The sequence below is a fragment of the Heptranchias perlo genome, chromosome 3, assembly GCF_035084215.1.
Source record: "Heptranchias perlo isolate sHepPer1 chromosome 3, sHepPer1.hap1, whole genome shotgun sequence".
NCBI classification, from domain to species: Eukaryota; Metazoa; Chordata; class Chondrichthyes; order Hexanchiformes; family Hexanchidae; genus Heptranchias; species Heptranchias perlo.
The window spans coordinates 126,361,163-126,382,830 of NC_090327.1; the positions used below are offsets into that span (position 1 = coordinate 126,361,163).

The 21,668-nt window shown below is 42.9% G+C and overlaps 1 protein-coding gene across 1 annotated transcript in view; it reads left to right on the forward strand.

The window, feature by feature from the left end:
* Positions 1 to 21,668, forward strand: part of atp9b (ATPase phospholipid transporting 9B) — a 284,027-nt gene that overhangs the window by 235,134 nt on the left and 27,225 nt on the right. Inside the window, exons 16-18 of the mRNA XM_067981947.1 lie at positions 948 to 1,109; positions 2,619 to 2,711; positions 8,436 to 8,519. Of these exons, the coding sequence (XP_067838048.1) occupies positions 948 to 1,109; positions 2,619 to 2,711; positions 8,436 to 8,519 (339 nt within the window). The remainder of the gene's footprint in view (positions 1 to 947; positions 1,110 to 2,618; positions 2,712 to 8,435; positions 8,520 to 21,668) is intronic.

A 21,668-nucleotide genomic window follows, 5' to 3' on the forward strand; every position in this document is an offset into this window, starting at 1 on the left:
AAACACGAGAATGAGTGTACAAAAATTATTTAAGCCTACCCAGTGAGCGAAGTTTTAAAAAAAACTTCAGATCCAAGGATCTTCATCTTGATTGATGTGGCACAAAAATGTGGCTACTTTAGATCTTGGAGAATGATTAAATTATTAGGAAGAAAAGCTTAAAATTCTAACCTTGTCATATTTAGCTGCTGTTTGCAAGCTGCTACTTTAGGATGAAGGACACATAAAGTGGAGCATTCATAAAGTTAATCGCATTAGCTCAGACATGTTAAGTAGCAAGCGGTTTTAATGCATGCTTTTCAGTTTTAATTATGGTAAATACGTTTTGTTGTATTGGAAATCTGAGCCCTGTCCTGGTATTTTGATAGGCTATTAATCGATCTTACTCAATAATCTGCTTATGTTTTTAGGTAGACATGTTCTGTGAATTCACACCACTGTGACCAACACCATGCTAAGTTTAACACGTGATCTATGAGATCATTTCCTTTTCTGATCTGAACTGACAAATCTGTTGAATGTTCTGTTGTAGGTAAAAATGCTAGTTCAGGCAGCTTACAACAAAAGATCCCAATGTTTCAGCATAATGAGTCTGAAAAGGGAAAAACCTTTTTAATAGTTCTTGAGTACATTTCAGTTTGTCACACTTTTGATATCAAACAATAACTGATTCCTTTTGTATTCACAAAGGGTTTCTTATAGTTTGGTTACTTTTTTTTAAAAAAGTCAAATATTAATGTTTTGTCTTACTCTTTAAACAAAATTCTTCAAAGTAGTGAATTTACTATTTTTTTATTATCTCATGGCACATAGTTCTCTTCACTTAGATGATATGCTTTCTGACATTTGACCTCGAGTTTAGGTATCTAGAAAGTAGATCACCTTTTGTGTAGGTGTCTTCAGTGCAGTAGACAGAGAACTGTAATTGACCTTTGATCTTTGTTTAGGTGGCTCTTGTACAGTGGACAGAGAGTGTGGGTCTGACATTGGTGAGCAGAGACCTCTCATCTATGCAACTAAAAACCCCTGGTGGACAAATCCTTCCATTCATCATTCTGCAGGTTTTCCCTTTCACATCTGAAAGCAAAAGAATGGGCATCATTGTCAGGGTGAGTTTCATAGATGTGGACACAAATAAATCCAGCATTTGAAAAAATGTTTCATCTCCTACTTTGAAAATTTGGAATATCTATTGAGTATTTACTGATTCCCGTAAAACTACTTTGCGGTAAAGCTCATTTACAACTTTTGGTCAACATAGCAAATAATTGGTACCCTTTTCTGAATGCTATCACATGCCAAAGACATGGTGAGCGTCTACAGCTGCTCCTGGCATAAACTGACAAAAAACAAAATGTAGTGTCCATACAATAGTAAATGTAGTAGTAAAGCACATTTCTCTCTGTCCCATAAAGCAAACTACTTGGCAAACTTGTGTGGCTTTACTTGTGCTGGTAACGAAAGTGCCAGAAATGATGTAAAATGCAAATATGAATGAGAAAACTACTCAATAGTTAGAAACAGAAGCGTTGCACAACAAAAGTAATAGATTCTCAAATATCTATCATGGTTTATAAAATAACCTGTGTTAGTGGTAAACTTCTGATGCTTTGCTTTTATAGCTTGTACATTGTCAAAATCCTTTGAAATGTTGTCCTCACGCAGAATTACAAATCTTTTTTTAACAGTAAAGTTGATGTCTAAATATTTGAACATGACTGAAGTAAACATCGATAACGTCAGAGAACTTTTAACCATGTATTATTAGACCAGCAATCGCTCTCTTCTTCCCCCCCACCTCACCCCACCACTTTTCTCCCTTTCTGCTGAATGTGCTATTTTATGTTGGTGCAGATACATTAACCAAATTACCATTCTTCAAATGTGAACCTAGATAGTGAATATCAGCAAGCTATTTGACTGGGGATATCAAATCCAAACCCAATCCCACCATTCCCTGATGTTCACACACATTTACAGTCCATCACCGGCATCTCCACATCACATTTACTTATCAGCAGCAGTTATTGGGTAGTGAACAGGAACGCTGGTATACAGTGATAAGGGTTCTTGATTTGATTCCTGATTCTTACTATTTTTTACCTGGATATTAGGCAAGTAAAGACACACTCATAAGCAAAGCCTGCTTATGGGAGTTGGGTGACAATCAACCTGAACACAACACCCTGCAAAGAACCCAAACGTGTAACTGGCAACATAGGAAATAACAGGGGATCAACATCCTTATTAGTACTAGATGCTGATTGAGAAGTAACCCACCTGGAAAACATCAGTATCAGTTGACTGCACAGTAGTAGCCAGTGAGTGCTAAGGCTTTCTGGTTTAGAATTCAGGACTGGAAATAATGTTGAGCAAAGTTACTTTTTATGGAGCAATAGGTGAGGATGCACTGAGCAAAGGCAAGGTTCTGTTTTACAGGGGATGACAGGAGGTCATCACTGGCCAGATCAGAGAGGCATTAGTGGAGGGCTGGGAGAGGATCCACCATGGTCAGTAAATGGCCTAGGAAGAGGAGGGAAATAAAGGTTATGGTACACGGGTATTTTTTTAAGTGAGATTCTGCATTTCCAACTTTTATGTTTTACTTTGTCATTTAGGATGATTCTTCAGGGGAAATCACATTCTACATGAAAGGAGCTGATGTCGCAATGTCAAGCATTGTACAGTACAATGATTGGCTGGAAGAAGAGGTAAGAACTAATTTTTAAAAATAGAGGTATTGGTGTAGAAATTCGTTTGCGCTGGCCGACCGGTACAAACTGAGTGCAGGGAACGATTCCTGTGCCTGAACAGGTAGGCCTGAGGCACACCTGATATTGGGCTTCGGGCTAATTTAAATGAGACCGGCGACCTGTGGACGCCTGCTGGGCATCTTCAGGCACCTCGCTGGCAAAGAAGCATTGAATTTCAGGCCACTGTCGCTAGCAGCGACCCTCGGGTAGGTTGTTAAAGGGGAAGGGGATGCAACGAGGAGGTGGGGGTGACCTGGGAAGGGGATGCAATTGGGAGGTGGGAGAGAGGAAAGAGGGGGGTGGGGGGGAGCCGTGTTCGGCAGCGGCCCGCAGTTCCAGCTCGTAATGAACGTGCAGTTCCGGCTCGTAATGAACGTGCAGTTCCTGCCCGCCATATTGGAGGCTTAGGCACCCGTTTAGCATCTGAAAAACTGGTGTAGTGTCATCAGATTTCAAGGCCATTGAATCCTTTGCTCAGTTTCATAACTGACAAGAAACATGTATATAATATCATTGTATCATAGTAGGTACGGCACCGGAGGAGACCGTTCGGCCCATCATGCCTGTGCCGGCTATCCAATTAGTCCCACTCCCCTGCTCTTTCCCCATAGCGCTGTAAATTTTTTCCATTCAAGTATTTAACTAATTCCCTTTTGAAAGTTACTATCAAATCTGCTTTCACCAACCTGCCGTCCGTACCCAATCTGGCCTATATGTGACTTCAGACTCCAGACCCACAGCAATGTGATTGATTCTTGATCGCCCTCTGAAATGGCCTAGCAAGCCACTCAATTGTACAATCTCGCTACGAAAAGTCACGATAAGAATAAAACCGGACGGACCACCCGGCATCGGACCACTAGGCACCGGACACGACAAAGGCAAACCAAGCCCAGTCAACCCTGCAAAGTCCTCCTCACTAACATCTGGGGATTTGTGCCAAAATTGGGAGAGCTGTCCCATAGATTAGTCAAGCAACACAGAGTCATACCTTTCAGCCAACGTCCCAGACTCTTCCATCACCATCCCTGGGTATGACCTGCCCCACAGGCAGGACAGACCCATCAAAGGTGGCAGTACAGTGATATACAGTCAGAAGGAAATGGCCCTGGAAGTCCTCAACATTGACTCCGGACCCCATGATTACCACCTACCATCCTCCCTCAGCTGATGAATCAATCCTCCTCCATGTTGAGCACCACTTGGAGGAAGCACTGAGGGTAGCAAGGGCACAGAATGTCCTCTGGGTGGGGGACTTCAATGTCCATCACCAAGAGTTGCTCAGTAGCACCACTGCTGACCGAGCTGGCTGAGACCTGAAGGGCGTAGCTACCAGACTGGGCCTGTGGCAGTTGGTGAGCGAACCAACACGAGGGAAAAACCTACTTGACCCCGTCCTCACCAACCTACCTGTCGCAGATGCATCTGTTCCTGACAGCATTGATAGGAGTGACCACCGCACAGTCCTTGTGGAGACAAAGTGCCGTCTTCACACTGAGGACACCATCCAGTGTGTTGTGTGGCATTACCACCGTGCTAAATGGGATAGATTCAGAACAAATCTAGCAGCTCAAAACTGGGCCTTCATGTGGTGCAGTGGGCCATCAGCAGCAGCAGAATTATATTCCAGCACAATCTGTAACCTCATGGCCCTGCATATCCCTCACTCTATCATTACCAACAAGCCAGGGGATCAACCCTGGTTCAATGAGGAGTGTAGAAGAGCATGCCAGGAGCAGCACCAGACGGACCTAAAAATGAGGTGCTAACTTGGTGAAGCTACAACACAGGACTGCATGCATGCTAAACAGCGGAAGCAACATGCTATAGACAGAGCTAAGCGATTCCACAACCAACGGATCAGATCAAAGCTCTGCAGTCCTGCCACATCCAGTCATGAATGGTGGTGGACAATTAAACAACTTAACGGGAGGAGGAAGCTCTGTAAACACCCCCATTCTCAATGATGGCAGAATCCAGCACGTAAGTGCAAAAGACAAGGCTGAAGCGTTTGCAACCATCTTCAGCCAGAAGTGTCGAGTGGCGATCCATTTTGGCCTCCTCCCGATATCCCCACCATCACAGAAGCCAATTTTCAGCCAATTCGATTGACTCCACGTGATATCGAGAAATGGCTGAGTGCCCTGGATACAACAAAGGCTATGGGTCCCAACAACATCCCGGCTGGAGTGCTGAAGACTTGTGCTCCAGAACTAGCCGCGCCTCTAGCCAAACTGTTCCAGTACAGCTACAACACTAGCATCTACCCGACATTGTGGAAAATTGCCCAGGTTATATCCTGTCCACAAAAAGCAGGACAAATCCAGTCCTGCCAATTACCCACCCCCATCAGTCTACTCTCAATTGTCAGCAAAGTGATGGAAGGTGTCATCGACAGTGCTATCATGCGGTACTTACTCACCAATAACCTGCTCACTGATGCTCAGTTTGGGTTCCACCAGGACCACTCGGCTCCAGACCTCATTACAGCCTTGGTCCAAACATGAACAAAAGAGCTAAATTCCAGAGGTGAGGAGAGTGACTGCCCTTGACATCAAGGCAGCATTTGACCAAGTGCGGCACCAAGGAGTCCGAGTAAAATTGAAGTCAGTGGGAATCGGGGAAAACTCTCCAGTGGCTGGAGTCGTTCCTAGCACAAAGGAAGATGGTAGTGGTTGTTGGAGGCCAATCATCTTAGCCCCAGGACATTGCTGTAGGAGTTCCTTAGGGCAGTGTCCTAGGCCCAACCATCTTTAGCTGCTTCATCAATGACCTTGCCTCTATCACAAGGTCAGAAATGGGGATGTTCGCTGACAATTGCACAGTGTTCATTTCCATTTGCAACCCCTCAGATAATGAAGCAGTCCGTTCCCGCATGCAGAAAGACCTGGACAACATCCAGGCTTGGGCTGATAAGAGGCAAGTAACATTTGTGCCAGGCAATGACCATCTCCAACAAGAGGGAGTCTAACCACCTCCCCTTGACTTTCAACGGCATTACCATTGCCGAATCCCCCACCATCAACACCCTGGGGGTCACCACTGACCAGAAACTTAACTGGACCAGCCACACTGGCTACAAGAGCAGGTCAGAGGCTAGGTATTCTGCAACGAGTGACTCACCTCCTGACTCCCCAAAGCCTTTCCACCATCTACAAGGCACAAGTCAGGAGTGTGATGGAATACTCTCCACTTGCCTGGATGAGTGCAGCTCCAACAACACTCAAGAAGCTCAACACCATCCAGGACAAAGCAGCCCGCTTGATTGGTATCCCATCCACCACCCTAAACATTCACTCCCTTCACCGGCGTGCCGTGGTTGCAGTGTGTACCATCCACAGGATGCACTGCAGCAACTCGCCAAGGCTTCTTCGACAGCACCTCCCAAACCTGTGACCTCTACCACCTAGAAGGACAAGGACAAGGGCAGCAGGCACATGGGAACAACACCACCTGCATGTTCCCCTCACACACCATCCCGACTTGGAAATATATCGCCGTTCCTTCATCGTCGCTGGGTCAAAATCCTGGAACTCCCTACCTAACAGCACTGTGGGAGAACCTTCACCACACGGACTGCAGCGGTTCAAGAAGGCGGCTCACCACCACCTTCTCAAGGGCAATTAGGGATGGGCAATAAATGCCGGCCTCACCAGTGATGCCCAGATCCCATGAACGAATAAAAAAAACCTTTTCAGGCAGTGCATTCAAGATCATCATAACTCGCTGCGAAAAAATATGTTTCCTCATGTCTCCTCTGGCGCTCTCACCACTCACCATAAATTTGTGTCCTCTGGTTACCGACCTTTCTGCCACTGGAAATAATTTCTCCTCTTTTACTCTGTCAAAAACGTTCATGATTTTGAACACCTCTATCAAACATTTCCTTAACCACCTCTGTTCTAAGGAGAATAATCCCAGCTTCCCCAGTCTCTCCACATAACTGAAGTCCCTCACCCCAGTACAATTCTAGTAAATCTCCCTGCACCCTCTCTGAGGCCTTGATATCCCTCCTAAAGTGTGGTGCCCAGAATTGAACACAATACTCCAGTTGAGGCCTTACCAGTGTTTTATAAAGGTTTTGCATAACTGCCTTGATTTTGTACTCTATACCTCTATTAATAAAGCCCAGGGTCCCATATGCTTTTTTAACAGCCTTCTCAATTTGTCGTGCCACCTTCAAAGATTTGTGTACGTACACCCCCAGGTGTGTCTGTGGATTCCATTTAAAATTGTACCATTTAGTTTATAATGCCTCTCCTCATTCTTCCTTCCAAAATGTATCACTTCACACTGCTATGTTAAATTTCATCTGCCATGTGTCTGCCCGTTTCACCAGTCTGTCTATGCTAAAGTCTGTTACTATCCTCCACATTGTTTACTACATTTCCGAATTTCATGTCATCTGTAAACTTTGAAATGATACCCTCTATACCAAAGTCATTAATATATATCAAAAAGAAAGCATAGAATTAGAAAAAGATAATCAGACCATCATGTTTGTTCCTTGCACAGACCATGAGCAATTTACTTTATAATGGCTCAATATGGTAGTCGCAGCGATTATACTCATAATACTTTGCTATTGGCAATACCCTTCAGTCTGTAGCTGCTTTCGGGCAGTTTGTTTCAGTCAGTGGCATGCTGTAGAGATCTATTAAAATGCCCTAACCATAAATGTTAATTTTTTACAATTAATTGTAATATCCCCTAGATTAATTTGTTAACAATTGAGGTTTACAGCAAAATAATCTGAAAGAACAGGTTATTGCAGGTCTTTTAAACCATAATAGTTTAATTTGATCTGTTCAAGATCAGAAAAAAACATGAATTTTACTGAACTAATAGAGGCCAAATTCTTCATCTCTTTGATCCCACTCCTCTGGCCCACCATGCACTCTGATATTGCTACCCCTTTGATATCCTTGTCCCCATTATGTCCTGGATAGTTTCCCACTGCAAAAGCTCCTCTGAATTAAATCTGTGAGCTGGAGACAAGAGTACAACTGGCTTATGACTGGCCTAGCTGTGCACTACCAGATCGGGCTTAACTACAACCTTTCACTCTCCATGGCCAAATCCTCCCATTACTCCAGGGTCATCCTGGCAGGGAAGAACAAGTTAAACTCCTCTTGCCACCACAGACTCCTCCTTCAATATTTCCCCTCCCACCCACAATCTTCACCTCTGATTCAAGATGTCAGTAGCTCATGAACTTCTTTGTTTCCAAAATTGAAGCCATTGGTTTGGCTGCTTCTACTTCTTCCTCCCATCTTCTTCCTCCAGTCCTCCTCTCGAAACCCCTTCTTCCCGCTCCAGCCTCCAAATCTCCCTGCCCTCAGCATTATCGCCCATCCCCGCCCTAACGAGAGTCATTTCCCCCATGAGGCCCATCATCTCCTTCAATCCCCTTTGTCTTGCTGATAACCACCCAACTTCCATTTTTGGCCCCATTCATACATTGTTGACCCCTCCCTTTGTTGGAAATGGAACTAATAGATTTAAATGCAAATATTCAGTTTTGCAGCATAAATACATATATGCAATAATGTAGTCAATGCTGATGTTCTTTAAGCAAAGATAAGTATTTACACAACATATATGGATGTTTGACACTAAAAGGCTCAAGAAAAATCTCCAGTATTTATGATTAAACAACTCTTTTTATCCTTAACTTCACAGTGTGGAAACATGGCCAGAGAAGGACTACGGACACTTGTGGTGGCCAAAAAATCCTTAACAGAAGAACAATACCAGGACTTTGAGGTATAATGGTTTTCACTGCTGCAGCAAACATTTTTAAATGGATCTCGCTCATCAGTCTCTTAAAATATAATAACCGGTGAAGTTTCACTCACACAGAGGAGATTTTCTTTTCAAAGTTTAGTTGACAGTGAGTTCACTTTCAAAATGAGGTTTACTTAATGCATAGAGAAGAAATTCTGTTTTATCAGCCTAAAGTCTTACCTTGGAGTACAGTGAACAGTTCTGGTCTCTATTTTATAAAAATGATATAGTGGATATACTGGAGAAGGTGCAAAAAAGATTTAATCGGATGATACCAGAACTGAGAGGTTATACCTATCAGGAAAGACTGAACAGGCTGGGGCTCTTTTCTCTCGAAAAGGGAAGGCGGAGGGGTGACCTGAAAGAGGTCTTTAAGATTATGAAAGGGTTTGACAGGGTAGATGTAGAGATGATTCCCCTTGAGGGAGACCAGAACTTGGGGTCATAAATATAAGCTAGTCACTAATAAATCCAATAGGGAATTCAGGAGAAACTTCTTTACTCAGAGAGTGGTTAGAATGTGCAACTCGCTACCCAGATTGTAGTTGAGGCAACTAGCATAGATGCATTTAAGGGGAAGTTAGATAAACACCTGAGGGAGAAAGGAATAAAGGGATATGCTTGAAAGGGTTAGATGAAGAAGGGTAGGAGGAGGCTCGTGTGGAGCATAAACACCGACATGGACCCGTTGAGCCAGATGGCCTGTTTCTGTGCTGTATATTCTATGTAATTCTATGTATTTTTTTTTCCTCAGACTTTAAAGTTACAGTATATTTAAATGATTACATTTTTAAAAATCTATTTTTAATATTTCTGTTCTCCCACCCCCCTCTTTTCCAGAAGGCACTGGTTCATACAGGGGTACCTTTTAATAAGTGTTGGAAACTCAAGAGTAGTTCACCCTAGTGGCCATCATTCATATGTAAGTGTCAGCAGGTTATTTAAAAAGATGTGCACCACAGTTTCGTACTTTCCTGCAGAAGGTCAGTGGATAACAAACAGAAGTGGAAACCCTGGCTGATATTTCTCCTCCATAGCCCTGGGATGCTGAGACCAATTGTAGCACTTCTGCAGCCCTGGCTTAGATCAGCTAACTGAAAACAGACTTAGCTGAAAACCATAGATCTTCCTGGTCTGTATGGTCTACTACTATCCCAGGATGTAGTGATGATCAGATAGCTTGCTGACCCTCCCTCTCTACCCTCATACCTAAATAATGGCCATATCGATAAAGGAACAGGCAGAGTCGATTTCACAGCTGTCTTTACCGATGTTGGCTGGATTTTGTATTGGGGCTATACAAATTGCGTCTGCCCAGCATCAGGCAGGCTCACAGAACAAAGCTGTGGAGAATCTCAGCAGGAGCTATGTCCTACTGAAGGAATGAACCCTCATCCTGTCCTGAACAAGTGGAGCTTTTGGAAAAGTGACCCAAATCCATGATCCAGAAGAGAAGGCTACTAAATTTTTTTTTCAGGTTCCTGGAAAACAGCGTGGGTCAAGCTTTGAGTGGAGAATGAATGCAGTGATCATTTTTGTGACCTGAAGGATAGCTTGCTGGACCTGGACCATTCGTATCGTCCAGTCAGCAGGACTTTCTGATTTAGATGAATAGTACGATATTGGCACAGTGGCCCCAGAACTTTTGACTAAAGACATGACTCTTGAGAAGACTCAAATTTCCTAAAGCAATTGTGATGAATTACTAACTTCCAGTAAGATCTCACCATCAGCTACTAAATGGGAGCAATTTGTCCGCTGATGTCCCACCAGCCACTTCAATCCATTGGTGTAATGTACTGCTGATCTTATCATAACCACCAGATACTGCTGGATCTGGGATTATGAGCTTACTGTCACTTCTACCTATTAGCTAATACTATGATTATCTCAATTATGAAAAGACAATCTTTCACAACATGGGAGTTGAATTTGGTTCTGAGCAAGCTACTGTCAGACCTTTGAACCTGTGGACTTTGGTAAACTTGTTTCTCTTCAGGTAGTTACTTTATATGACCTCATCTTGACACAGAAGGTTAGCAAACTGTAGGAACTGTTGGTATACCCACCTTGTTTGACGTGAATAAGGCACTACTCGAGCTCTATTCTTCCTGCCTAATATTGAGGTTCACTTGTCTCAATTTATGGTATTGAAGTTACCTGTTACGTCTCATTTAAAAAGAAATACGACTTAATGAATGCACACAGAGCACTGTATTTTCATGTAGAAAGAATGAAGAAACTTTGTCAATGAAGGCTACTATTCATTTTCTTTAGAAACAAAACTTTAGGTCAGAGGAACTTGTTAAATGTCCCTCAGGTCAACCTTGGCCCTCACGTGCCTCTAGATTCTAAATAATCTTGATGCATTTCCACTTCTTACAGCTGGTCCTGTAACTCAGGATTTTGGCTTTATTATAAAAACCAAATCTAAATACAACTACTTCTGTGCAAAGTGAAATGGCCAGATGACTAAACTACTAATGGTTGTGTTCATATCCAGTTTGTTTATTAGGTGTTAATTAGAAGTCTGACTGGTTCATCTTTCGATATCTTTTGCACCCTTTTGTGCTGTTGCAGCCAGGTGCGAAACTTCATGCATACCTCTGCCTCATGTGAGGTGGAGGATATGTTTCTAGTCTGAATAAATTATGTATGAATAATCCATTAAATTACTTCTGTGCAGAAAATCATTATATCAATTTTAAAATATTAATGAACCAACATTTGGATTTCTGATAACGAGCATATTGTATGAAGATGAAAGCCAAGTCGAACTTTGAATATGAAATGACGCAAACTGGGTCAATTACAGACCATTCTGTAAAACAAAGGAGCGTTCAATTATTTCTTATTTTTTCCAAGAATTACATCATGAATGGGTAGTAATCAGCTTAGTCATATCTCTTGCAGGAGACAGAAGACTTGATCATGTAAATCAGGAACCAGCAATTCACACAAAACTAATTAGTCAAACCATTCGCATTTTTTTCAAAGCTCGAACCAGCAACTATCAAAATGAAATCATCATATCAGTCAAACTTTATTCTGATTTCTTGGAGCAGCTCTGTTACTTCCTCAGTCACTGACTTGTGTTTGCACCTAAAAGTAAAACTTACAGGTACAAAATGTAATCAAAAGGGCGAATGGGATATTGGCCTTCATCTCAAGGGGGCTGGAATTCAAAACTGAGGAACTGATGCATCAGTTGTGCAGAGTCTTGGTCAGACCCCATTTTAGAGTACTGCATTTAGTTTTAGGCACCGAATCTCAGGATATTGGCCTTGGAGGGAGAACAGCACAAATTCACCAGAATTGTAACAGGACTTAGTTAAATTATGAAGACGGGTTGCATAAACTTGGCTTGTGCTCCATTGAGTTTAGAAGATTGAGGGGTGATCTAACGGTGTTTAAAATGATAGAGATTTGATAGGGTGGGTGGAGAGAAACTATTTCCTCTGTGGGTGGAATCCAGGACACAGTGGCATAGTTTTAAAATTAGAGCTAAACCATTTAGGAGTGAAATCACAAAGGGTAGTGGAAATCTGGAACTCCTGGATGCTGGGTCAATTGATTTTTCTGAGACTGAGATGGATAGATTTTTATTAGACATGGGTATCAAGGGATATGGAGCAAAGGCAGGTAAATGGAATTGAGGTACAGATTAGCAATGATCTAACGAATGGTGGAACAAGCTCGAGGTTTAATGGCCACCTTCCATTCCTAGTGCAAACAAGTCACAAAAAAATGAAATCCATCCAATAATTTTGCCTCCAGCGACCTACCCTCTCTGAGGCCCCTGGGGGCTTGGGTTTTGCTCAGTTCCTGGAGTTTACTTTGTTCAGCTGGGCCTTCCCTCAATATATTTTGGGTCGTCATGCATGCATGACTTTTCAAGGCTCTGTGCACGTGTGACTCAGTGACCTGTGCTTTACCTGACAACCGAGTGCCCATGTGCTCTTCTCTTTGGAGACTTGTGCAGCCTGCTGTCTCTACTGTTTTGATGAATGTGCCACTTACAGAGCAGCAACAAGCATCCACTGTAACATTCATATCAGTATCCAGCTAACCTCTTTCGGAGCATATTGGTCCTCCCCGGCAACCTCAGGTGCTCCCAGAACAAAACCACAGCCCCCTAAGTAATCCCAGTCTTCTCCCTAACTGCCGCCAGAGCCCAGACCCCAATATTGAGTACCTTCCAGACTCCACACCCAGTTGTACCCAAACCAGTCCCAAGTGCCTCCATACGTCAGTTCTCCATGAGTATTGTAGATCCCCCGCCCCACAAGCACTCCTACTATAGCCCCCGAATACCCCAGAGCCCAGCCTCAGAGTGTTCTGATACCCCAGCCCTTCTTGATGCTCCCCGACTGACCCCACAACCGAAACAAGAGGACAAAAATTCAAAAGATTTATTGAGGTAAAATTTAGATATTTATTTAAATAGATGCTGCGTGTGTGTGAATGGGAAAAAAAAAGTCGTCTAATTAAGCATCTGTTGTAGCTTTTGTTTTGTATCCTAACTTTCTAAAGTTTACAGATACAAAATCTGAATCCGCAGTGTAATTTTTTAATGTATTTAGGGTAACACAAATTCGTCCCTTAAAATTGTTCCCGTAAGTGTTTATAAAATTTCATATCTGTTGACCATATAATTTTAGGTTGTACCAGATGTCCTAACAAATAGTCATTCAAATGCAAATTCAGTCACAATTTTTCAGACCCAGGCGTTGACATGAATTTTAAATTTGTGTGGGCTGTTGCGCAGCCTTTTCTGCCTCTTCCCTTCAGGAGACAGTCTTGGTCAATATAGTCACGGCTGCAGATTTTGAGAAAGAAATAATGGAAGTGTTCTTTGTTTATTGTTTGGGGTGCAGTCACTGGAATCAGGAAAAAGATGTTCTATCTGGATGGGGTGCTCTTTACCCAGTTGAATCAGGATTCCCAAAGGTCAGGATAATAATTTTAAAAATTTAATAAGCTCAAGGATGTATACATTTATATAACATCACGCCTCAACATAGAAGGTACTTGAGCTTCAACATTAAAGTGCTACCAATTTACAACAACTTTCATTTATATAGCACCTTTAGCATAGTAAAACATCCCAAGTCGCTTCACAGGAGCGTTATCAAACAAAATTTGACACCAAACTACATAAGGAAGTATTAGGACAAGTGACCAAAAGAGGTAGGTTTTAAAGTGTCTTAAAGGAGGGTAGAGAGGGAATTCCAGAGCTTAGGGCCTATGCAGGTGAAGACATGTCCGCCAATGGTGGAGTGATTAAAATCGGGTTTGCGCAATGGGCCAGAATTTAAGCTGTTGCTTTTGACCTAATGTCTCTTCAAAAAAAAAGCTTACCTAATTTTACAACATCTACATGTCTTCTGGAACATTTTAGGGCACTGTGGGATACAATCTTCTTTCAAGCACAGATTCAGAATCTCAACATAATTCAACTGCAAAATTCTGGATCTGGTGATGGCTGACATATATGTGATTCTGAATGCAAGACTACATTGAGGCCATTATGGCTAGATCTCTGGACATAGTGAGTCCCCAGAGTGAGTTTGTTCCATCTTCATCACATTCAGAGGCAACCTTATAAAGGTTGTCTGAGGAGCAAAATGTTCCACCAGTCACAGTAATAGATCAGAATGCATACTTACAAGGAAAATGGCTAGCTTTTATAGTTTTCCCTCAGTCTGCAATATTCTCAGCACACCTCTGGACAGATTTCACCACAGCAATGCAATGCCAACAAATGGGAAGAGATCAAGATTTCAGTCTTTAAGTGTGGATACATTCCAGATTGCCAACTTGTATCAAGAGTTACAGCTCAGTACTTTTCAGCGGTGTTAAGTAAAGCGACATACATACTCGACAGGTACCATGTCTTCTCCATTTGGGAGTAACCAAATTCCTGTTGTAGAAATTAGGTCACCCAGAGACAGACCTGTCAGTCATCATCTACAAGTTTTAAAAAAATGCTGGAAATACACAGCAGGTTCATTAGCATCTGTGAAGAGAAAAGACAGGTTAAAAATCCAGATGTGTAGAAGGGTACATGCCCTAAATTTCAAACTGTCTTCTCTCTTTAGATGCTGGTGTACCTACTATGTACTTACAGAATTTGCTAGCTTTATTTCAGATTTACAGCATTTGCAGTTTTTAAATTTAGTTTGCCCTCTTGAGTTGCTGAATTTATGCTGATGGGAATAGAAACAGAGCAAATGTCCTGAAAGTTAACTCTACTGGGTGGGATTTCTATTTGCCTCCCCACCTTTTTGTCTGTTCTTCAGGATTCTCCTGAAAATTCACGTAGCAGTAAACGTATGTGATCTTAGTAATTTATTATTGCCGTCAAAGATCCTTGTCTGAGCTGCTCAAATTGAGTTAAGCTATCTATCACAAACGTTTTCAAAGCTGGAACATCAAATATTACATAGAATGCACAGCATAGAAACAGGCCATTCGGCCCAACTGGTCCATGTTTATGCTGCACACAAGCCTCCTCCCACCCCACTTCACCTAACTCTTCTAATCCTTTCTCCTTCATATGTTTATCTAGCTTCCCCTTAAAGGCATGGTACAAATGCTGATACAACACAACCAGCTTTTATATGATCGACTATTGGACCTACTCAATTCCAAGTGATATTTTCTATATTCGAGACCATCACCTCTGAGGAACATCACAAAAAAGACAAATAATGTGTACTTTTTTATGCTGATGAGGGTAGGGACAACAGGTATGGGGGAAAATTCTACTTTTTTTTTCGTTCATGGGATGTGAGCGTCGCTGGCAAGGCCAGCATTTATTGCCCATCCCTAATTGCCCTTGAGAAGGTGGTGGTGAGCCGTCTTCTTGAACCGCTGCAGTCCGTGTGGTGAAGGTTCTCCCATAGTGCTGTTAGGAAGGGAGTTCCAGAATTTTGACCCAGCGACGATGAAGGAATGGCGATATATTTCCAAGTTGGGATGGTGTGTGACTTGCAGGGGAACGTGCAGGTGGTGGTGTTCCCATGTGCCTGCTGCCCTTGTCCTTTTAGGTGGTAGAGGTCGCGGGTTTGGGAGGTGCTGTCGAAGAAGCCTTGGCGAGTTGCTGCAGTGCATCCTGTGGATGGTACGCACTGCAGCCACAGTGCGCCGGTGGTGAAGGGAGTGAATGTTTAGGGCGGTTGATGGGGTGCCAATCAAGCGGGCTGCTTTGTCCTGGATGGTGACGAGCTTCTTGAGTGTTGTTGGAGCTGCACTCATCCAGGCAAGTGTAGAGTATTCCATCACATTCCTGACTTGTGCCTTGTAGATGGTGGAAAGACTTTGGGGAGTCAGGAGGTGAGTCACTCACCGCAGAATACCTAGCCTCTGACCTGCTCTTGTAGCCACAGTATTTGTGGCTGGTCCAGTTAAGTTTCTGGTCAATGGTGACCCCCAGGATGTTGATGGTGGAGGATTCGGTGATGGTAATGCCGTTGAATGTCAAGGGGAGGTGGTTAGACTCTCTCTCGTTGGAGATGGTCGTTGCCTGGCACTTGTCTGGCGCAAATGTTACTTGCCACTTATGAGCCCAAGCCTGGATGTTGTCCAGGTCTTGCTGCATGCGGGCTTGGACTGCATCATTATTTGAGGGGTTGCGAATGGAACTGAACACTGTGCAATCATCAGCGAACATCCCCATTTCTGACCTTATGATGGAGGGAAGGTCATTGATGAAGCAGCTGAAGATGGTTGGGCCTCTGACAGTGCCCTGAGGAACTCCTGCAGCAATGTCCTGGGGCTGAGATGATTGGCCTCCAACAACCACTAACTACCATCTTCCTCTGTGCTAGGTATGACTCCAGCCATAGGAGAGTTTTCCCTCTGATTCCCATTGACTTCAATTTTACTAGGGCTCCTTGGTGCCACACTTGGTCAAATGCTGCCTTGATATCAAGGGCAGTCACTCTCACCTCACCTCTGGAATTCAGCTCTTTTGTCCATGTTTGGACCAAGGCTGTAATGAGGTCTGGAGCCGAGTGGTCCTGGCGGAACCCAAACTGAGCATTGGCGAGCAGGTCATTGGTGAGTAAGTGCCGCTTGATAGCACTGTCGATGACACCTTCCATCACTTTGCTGATGATTGAGAGTAGGCTGATGGGACGGTAATTGGCCGGATTGGATTTGTCCTGCTTTTTGTGGACAGGACACACCTGGGCAATTTTCCACATTGTCGGGTAGATGCCAGTGTTGTAGCTGTACTGGAACAGTTTGGCTAGAGGCGCGGCTAGTTCTGGAGCATAAGTCTTCAGCACTACAGCCGGGATGCTGTCGGGGCCCATAGCCTCTGCTGTATCCAGTGCACTCTGCTGTTTCTTGATATCACGTGGAGTGAATCGAATTGGCTGAAGACTGGCTTCTGTGATGGTGGGGATATCAGGAGGAGGCCGAGATGGATCATCCACTCGGCACTTCTGGCTGAAGATGTTTGCAAACGCTTCAGCCTTGTCTTCTGCACTCACGTGCTGGACTCCGCCATTATTGAGGATGGGGATGTTTACAGAGCCTCTTCATCCCGTTAGTTGTTTAATTGTCCACCACCATTCACGACTGGATGTGGCAGGACTGCAGAGCTTTGATCTGATCCGTTGGTTGTTGAATTGCTTAGCTCTGTCTATAGCATGTTGCTTCTGCTGTTTAACATGCATATAGTCCTGAGTTGTAGCTTCACCAGGTTGGCACCTCATTTTTAGCTACATCTGGTGCTGCTCCTGGCACGCTCTTCTACACTCCTTATTGAACCAGGGTTGATCCCCTGGCTTGTTGGTAATGGTAGAGTGAGGAATATGCCAGGCCATGAGGTTACAGATTGTGCTGGAATACAATTCTGCTGCTGCTGATGGCCCACAGTGCCTCATGGATGCCCAGTTTTGAGCTGCTAGATCTGTTCTGAATCTATCCCATTTAACACGGTGATAGTGCCGCACAACACGTTGGATGGTGTCCTCAGTGCGAAGACAGGACTTCATCTGCACAATGACTGTGCGGTGGTCACTCTTACCAATGCTGTTATGGACAGATGCATCTGCGAGAGGTGGATTGGTGAGGATGAGGTCAAGTCGTTTTTTCCCTTGTGTTGGTTCGCTCACCACCTGCCGCAGGCCAATTCTGGCAGCTATGTTCTTCAGGACTCAGCCATCTCGGTCAGTAGTGGTGGTACCGAGCCACTCTTGGTGATGGACATTGAAGCCCCCCATCCAGAGTACATTCTGTGCCCTTGCTACCCTCAGTGCTTCTTCCAAGTGGTGCTCAACATGGAGGAAGAGTGATCTATCAGCTGAGGGAGGACGATAGGTGTTAATCAGCAGGAGGTTTCCTTGCCCATGTTTGACCTGATGCCATGAGATTTCATGGGGTCCGGAGTCAATGTTGAGGATTCCCAGGGCCACTCCCTCCTGGCTGTATATCACTGTACCGCCACCTCTGGTGGGTCTGTCCTGCCGGTAGGACAGGACATACCCAGGGATGGTGATGGAAGATACTTTCTTGGAACATACTTGGTGATTGCTAATCTAGGATCTAATCACAGTTCTATTGGAGTGCATACAGCAGCTCTCCCAGTGTTTCGCATCCTTGTGGAAGGCCAGACCAGTTCAGCTATACCCACTAATCTTGAAAGCCATCCAGTTGGTAAAGCACCTCTTATCTCGATTAAATGTTCCAATTAATGACTGTAAATGCAGTCCTTCATACACTTCTGAATCCTTTCAAACCCATCGGATTTTGCGCTGGATTATTTGCCTCACCGTCGCAAAAGAGAGTGAACTTAATGCATTATTTTGGACTGTGATTTCTGAACCCCACTTGGGGATGGAACTGTACGTGGAGCTGCACATCCGTTCATTCCCATGGTGATATCAGAATTCAGTCTGTTTTAGAAGACTAATTATTTCCATTTGTGGACCCTAACCGTCACTTTTTTAAGCTGCCCACCACCTGGATTTAAACGGTGCTGTGAATAAAATCTTACTGCTCTGATCTTCATGCTACAGGTTCTGACCAAATTGTAACACGGGAAAGGAGGGCTGTCGACTTTATTAGACTTGTATCTAACACCATTTTTGTCAAAAAGAATCTTGTGCTGATAGAGACAGCTAAGCAATGGTGCTTAGAAAAGTTATGCTTTTCTAAGGCGGGCTGCTTGAAGGACTGATTTGTCGCACAAGTTCAGGTTTGAATCATTTATCTAACTTGAGGACTGTTGATGGTCTTTTTTTAATTTGTTCTTGGGATAAAGGTGACAGTGGGTTATGGAGGCATCAATTGTCAACCATGTAATTCGACATAGTGTGGGACATGGAGTACGTAGGCCAGACGAGGTGAGGTGGTAGGTCCCCTCCTTGAATTAGTGAACTAGTTGAGTTTTTGCGACAATTCGGCAGCTTTCATTTTGCAGATCGTTTTGTCTGGTACCGTTCCACAAATTACCAGATTTGTTGAATTCTGTTTCACAACTTTTCATGGTGGTATTTGAATTCATAACCTCTGGGTTACTAGTCCATTGCATTAACCACAAGGTTACCATTCCCTTATAGGGATGGTCTCAAGACAGATTTCAATTTAGTATATTTCCATGTCGAAAATATGTACAGTCTTTGCAGGTACTCTCTAAGGTTACTTAAAGTATTCCCAGATACTGACCATGCCTCCAAGAACTCGGGAGTAACCCAATGTGAACTTGTATGCTGTATGGGAAGGATGAGCCACTACTCAAAATTCCAAGAGACACAACTGCAACAAAGACATTTACCTGTAAACTAATATTTTGCAAGCTATTAGAGAAATATGCAATTTGCCGAGTGACAGCATAACAAATTGTGTACACATCATATAATCCAATTTCCTTTTTATTTTACACAATAAAAAATGACTTAGACTGTTGAACTAATCCTGTGATATATGAATGATAACCATCAAAGAATGAAGAAAATCTATCTTTTACTTACGTAGGAAATTAACAACTGTTCTGAATTAGATGCATCAATGTAAGTTCAGTGAATTTGACTGCAATAATTGTGTAAATAAAAAATCACCCAGATTTAATTCAAAATAAAATGATTTATTGCCACATGAGTCACAAGGAATCGCTGACCTCTAATGTGTTGCAGCAGGCCACGATGTTTAATGCAAAAGAATGCATTTTTAAAAACATTTGTTTTAAAACACATTTTTTTCTAGAAAATTTGGGACAATTTAGAGGCACAGCAAAGACTAAACTTTTCATCATGTCACATATGTGACTGCTTGAAACTGTCAATCCTCATCTCTTGTTCAGTAAGGTTTGCTTATCATATGGTGGTCCTTAGAAGCATTGACAAAGTCTGCTTATTGCAATTTGTAGTAAACTGGACTACAATGACTACCACAAAGTCTGATTTCACTTGATCTCTATAAACACCAAACATGGGCTCAAGCTGAATCACTTATATAGTGCTGGGACTGTTGGTATTTCATATGTAGATGCCCTCGGAGATGGATTTCAATTTACTTTATTTCTAGTGGAATGTATATGCAATCTGTCTTCCCACCGCAGCAGTAATGTTTTCTGCCACAAATTAGTTTTCTGCTTTTCTATGTAGAAGTCCGTTGTATTCACAACACTGTGATTCAGATCACATCAGTGGCTTTTAATTGAATCGGAACTGGCTATTAAAACAGGGTATTAGTCTTACCTCTTCATTAACTTTGACCCATTTAGTGTGCTCAAAACTAATGAACATGTTCACAGCGAGGACAGAGCAAGTCACAGCATGTCTTGGGAACTGAACACTAGAAAAGCTATGAGGAATTTCCCTGAGTTTTCTGCTTTTGATCAAAACTAAATCCATTTAAATCTTGATTTTAAGTCGATATTTGTTTCTTCTTTAAACCCTGTAACCCTGATTTTGTAGACCACTAATTTTAGAATAACATAGTTTAAAGGTTATGCTTAAAAATAAGTGCCTTATGCACTTATTTATTGTACCTTATCTGAAGTGAAAAATTTAGATTTTATAGGTAAGATTTCTGCTCTATCTAGGGATTTTATTATCATGAAAGTTTATCTACAGTTTATTGAAAATAGTACACCAGTAGTCCAGATGCCTAATTCAAAGTCCTGTCACATTTAATTCGAGAGGGAGAATTTTTTTTTCATCAAGGTGTGGGATGTTGGCGTTGGGTAATGAAAACTTTCCATTTCTGGCACAGAGGCACTCCCAGGTCCGGTATAGCACAGCTAGATGCAGAGTAAAGCTTCTTCTGCTCTGCCGCAGGAATGTTGCTCACTCCTAACCACCGAGCCTACTGAATCATTGTGGCATTTTTTTCAGTTATTCTTATCACTCGTTCTTAAACCAATCTGAGTGACTTTGCCCATTCGTGCGAAATTGAAGGCAGTTTTGCTCTGTGTGCACATGCTTGCTAAGAACTAGTTGAGGTTACCCAAACCCATTTCACATGGTGCCTGACAATCTGAGATGTATTTGATCCGGGGTCCAGAGGTGAAAGGCCCACTGTGCCACCCAGTATCCCCATCTGCAGCTTCTCACTTGACCTTTCTATGAACAAAACTAGGATTCTGATTTGCTGCCTGATGGAACAGATGGAAGTCCCGTTTCAAAAATCCTGACAAATTAAAGCATATAGCCTTAAAGGAAAACATACCCTACACTTTATCAGCAGAATATTATGTCCATTACATGGTATAAGACTGCTGTTCTTACAAAAAAGCATCTTTTGCACAATACCATGGGTGATCTGCTAGTAATGTAACAAAAATGAGACATCATTGTATCACACGTCCAGCGTCTCATTACCTCTGTCACACTTCATTTTATGCAAATGAATTTATTCTAGGAAAATTGCTTGTAGCTGAATGGCTCATATGCAAATTTCTTCTGCACTAAGTCTTCCCATGACCCACGCTTTCCTCAATGCTACCACTCTCTTAGCTCGACTGTTGTGTTTCCCACATCACTCATAGGAACAAAGGAACAGGAGTAAACCATTTAGCCCCTTGAGCCTGTTCTGCAATTCAGTAAGATCATGGTTGATCTGTGACCTCATTCCATATACCTGCCTTTGCCCCATATCCCTTAATACCTTTGG